The sequence below is a fragment of the Salvia hispanica genome, chromosome 2, assembly GCF_023119035.1.
Source record: "Salvia hispanica cultivar TCC Black 2014 chromosome 2, UniMelb_Shisp_WGS_1.0, whole genome shotgun sequence".
In the NCBI taxonomy this organism is placed as follows: domain Eukaryota; kingdom Viridiplantae; phylum Streptophyta; class Magnoliopsida; order Lamiales; family Lamiaceae; genus Salvia; species Salvia hispanica.
The window spans coordinates 6,496,711-6,500,881 of NC_062966.1; the positions used below are offsets into that span (position 1 = coordinate 6,496,711).

At 35.9% G+C, this 4,171-nt stretch overlaps 1 protein-coding gene across 1 annotated transcript; it reads left to right on the plus strand.

Annotated features, from left to right (window-relative positions):
* The first annotated feature begins 1,318 nt into the window (after nt 1-1,318).
* Nucleotides 1,319-3,737, plus strand: LOC125208464 (aluminum-activated malate transporter 8-like). The gene is made up of 6 exons (XM_048108090.1): nt 1,319-1,631; nt 1,729-1,869; nt 2,085-2,357; nt 2,529-2,638; nt 2,723-2,869; nt 3,148-3,737. The coding sequence occupies exons 1-6, from the start codon at nt 1,361-1,363 to the stop codon at nt 3,580-3,582; spliced, it is 1,377 nt and encodes a 458-aa protein (XP_047964047.1). The 5' UTR covers nt 1,319-1,360; the 3' UTR covers nt 3,583-3,737.
* The last annotated feature ends 434 nt before the right edge of the window (nt 3,738-4,171 follow it).

Sequence of the window (4,171 nt, forward strand, 5' to 3'; positions counted from 1 at the left end):
AGTAGGGCCGCAAACCCTACTCGGACTAGTGTACACATGAGGGGACCGTGAGCTAACAAAGGAGTTGGCCGGTCCAGTGACCGTCGTGGAATGTGGCCACATTCCCGGTTCACATCAGTTTCAGATATGGTATATCTATGTTATGTGATTGCGCAATCAAATCTTTACTAAAGGAAAAGTATTTTAGTGACTCGGGTCTTTTAAGTAAAACCCCGTGATCACTCAACTGTGGCATTGACAATTAAAGATAGAACCATTTTTGGCAATGTGCCCACTGAGTATATCAAATACTCAGCCCTGCATGTTATTTTCAAATGTGCAGGTTGAACGTGGACGAGCAGGCGAAGGTGTTGGGAACGATCCTTAAATAAGTAGTTAGGTAGCCCAAAGTAGCATGTCTTCATACGTGCTATTTTGTCTTGGACTCTTCCGCTGCAAAATCTAGAATTATGTGCTAGAAAGCTATGAACTTAGTCTTGATACTCTGAACACGTTTTGACTATGTACCCATATGCCTTTGATACTATTGATTTAAGTGATTTCATCCTTTTTATTGTTGTTCCTTGATTACTGAGAATTGTTTAGTCGCGAAATAGCTACGCTCACTAGCAGTAGGGAGTTGTGGTCGTGACAGAACAAAGAGACATAGTGAGTTTACCTAACCGTAAAATTCATATTTTAAGATTTAAATATCTATATGAATTATTTGCATTCTATGGATGCAATTAATTGTAATAACATTAAATCAATTAATCTATAATCGACTAAATAGTATTATAGTCAATTTTTTATTCCGCTACGTGGATTAATTTCATATTAATTTGAATGGCATAAAGGCCTAAGTTTCATTCACTTCTTATTCATTGTTTTATTTGCTTATATCCATTTAAGTTGATATATTTTCTCTTTGTCAAGAATATTAAAAGTGGGCGAATGGAGTTCCATAATAAGATTTTAGAACTTGCCGCATTAAGTTAAGTACATGCATTTGTCTCGATCGGACGAAAGAAATAGTATAAACGTAGTTCATAGAATATTTTCATAAATGAAATCTAGCACATAAGACAAACATATAAGTGAAGCTTCAACAAATTGGGCAGAATCCAACTCATACAACCGTGTAATTACTATTTAAATATAACAAAATATTAACCTCCCCACAAAAAGAATTCAGATTAAAGCATGCCAAAACGGAATAGATCACCGCCATTTAATTTCCACAACTATTGTAAAACTTTAATTCTCCTATTTTCCAATTTCCACCTCTTATAAAATCCAGTGACCACACTCTTTCTATCTCTCCACTCTCAACTTTGCATGGTTCAATATTGCTACTTCATTATCTGTAGTGTATCCATCCATGGAGATTACCTCAACCAACCAAGAGAAAACACAGTCTAACTTCTTGAAAGCTATGTTCGAAAATCTTAAGGTTAAGTTGAAGGACATGGCGATGAAGACGAAGAAGATCGGAGAAGATGATCCGAGAAGAATCTTGCACTCCATTAAGGTTGGATTCGCTCTGACCTTAGTGTCTTTGTTCTACTACTTCAGACCTCTCTACGATGGCTTCGGGCAAGCCGGAATGTGGGCCATTTTGACTGTCGTCGTCGTTTTCGAATTCTCAGTTGGTAAGTTAATTACGCAGTTTATTTCTAGTACTTGATCAGATGTAGCATCTACAACAATTTTATTTGTATATATACATTACTAATTTATTTATTGCAGGAGGCACAATTTCGAAGAGTTTGAACCGAGGGGGTGCCACTCTACTAGCTGGTGCCTTAGGAGTTGGAGCTGAATATTTGGCTAACCTATGTGGGGAGAGAGGAGAGCCAATTGTTCTTGGCATTTTGGTTTTCATTCTAGGTAATTAAATATATTTTAAAAATTATACTATTATAGTTAATAGGGTTCTGTTAGGTTGCTAACTGCTAACTATGTCAATAATTTAGTTGACATACAAATGTCTTCGTATTGACATATATAACCTATTGACATAGTTAGCAGTTAGCAACTGATCACATCCCATAACTAATAAAGATAGAAAGTTTAAATTTGTGTGATGTTGTAATAAAATGCAGCGGCTGTATCAACATTTACACGATTCATCCCAAAGGTGAAGAGGAGATATGATTATGGGGTATTGATATTCATACTGACGTTCAGTTTGGTGGCGGTGTCGGGTGCTCGGATCAGTGAGATAATGGAGTTGGCTCATCAACGGCTGTCAACGATTTTGATAGGCGGCGCCACCTGCATCCTTGTGTCCCTTTGCATCTACCCAGTTTGGGCTGGTCTAGATTTGCATAATCTCATTGCTTCTAACATACTAAAGCTTTCTGCCTCCTTACAAGGTAAACATATGTAACTATATGTTGATTGTCTTTTATTATAGTATATGCTGATGTTCAGTCTCCCGGATAATATAGTATCAAGATATAATCAAATATTAAGTTGTGAGATTATTTTAGTTGGATGAGATTGGTTATGACTAATTATCACATGATTTGTCGATTAATTTGCAGGTTTCGGTTCCGAGTTTGGCAATGTGGTGTCGTCTAAGGATGTTAGAGATAAGTCATATCTCCAAATTCATAAATCTGTGCTCAACTCAAAAGCAACCGAGGAATCATTGGTGACTACTTAGTTATGACCTTTTTGTTATTCCTTTTTTGTATGGATGCTTTTATTAATATATTTATGTGATTATTAAATACAGGCTAATTTTGCATGGTGGGAACCTAGTCATGGGCGTTTCAAGTTGAATCATCCATGGAAACTCTACTTGAACGTGGGTGGCATAGTCAGGCAATGTGCTTGCCTAATCGAAATACTTAGTGGCTGCATAACCAATTCTAAAATTCAGGTACCTATATACTACTATAGACTACGGGCAGTGATAAAACGCAAACTACATCTTTTCTACAAAACTCCAAACTATGATCTGGACCGTTAGGTACATTTACTGTTGACATTATTCGTTATCTGTTGACATCAAATCTTGAAATCTAACGGACCAGATCTTAGTTTGGAATCTGTACAATGTATAGAGTTTGCATTTGATTATATCTCTAATATATAAATTCAAGAATTGATCTAAATACGTTCATTTCTTGCTCATCTCACACTAGCCTATTTTTATAGGTAGTATCCGAATTCGAACAGAAAATTCAACCATCATGCGTGAAAATGAGCATGGAATGTGGCAAGGCTCTCAAAGAAGTATCCACAGCAATTAAAAACATGTCAAGTCCACCATCATCTGTTGCACTTCATTTAATCAACTCCAAAGCTGCAGCCGATGAACTTAAGAACATAATGGAAAATTACCCCTCGTCGCGAAACGAAGCAGACCTTCAACAAATCATGCCAATGCTAGTCGTTGCATCCATACTCATCGACATCATTAAATTTGTCGAAAAGATAGTAGTTTCTGTCAATGAATTGGCTGAGAAAGCAGGGTTTAAACAAGCGCAGCTGCTTCACCGTGGGATTGTGAAACCTGTAAATAATGACGATGATGATCAACTTGTTATAGAGATCGGCGAGATGAAAAAGCCTATAGGAGTAGGAACATAGGAAAATAATATTTCTTCATTTATTGGAAATGAAATTATTACATGTTTCTAGATAGAAATATGAAACCATATGTACCATTGTTTTCCATAGGTTAGTGATGTATTTTTATTGGAGATATGTAATATAATGAAGAAATAATATTTAATCTTTGTTGTCATGTTGTGAAAAGTGTGAGTGATCACAAAAAGGTACAAAAAGTGTGTAAATGAACTAGTACTTCTATTCGGCAGAACGTGCTTTACTTTGTCTCTATTTAGCTACAAAAAGTGTGTTAATCTACTAAATAATCTAATCTATCAAACATGACTTTCTATTATCTTGTTTTTTAATCTAACCAATAAGAACCAACACTGACTTTAACCATTATTTCATTAATTGGATCCATACTAATTGAGCCTTGAAGTTATCACGAATAGCAAACAAGTCACTAGGTGAAATGCCAAAGCATATTAGTGAAATTAAAGAATTAAGTTTGATTGTTGTGGGTGCATCACACTAGGGGGAATAGGAAAGGACAAAATCATATGTATGAAGGGGGAAAACTACCAAAAATGGCTGCACGGTGTCCACTGCATAAACACAAAATGAT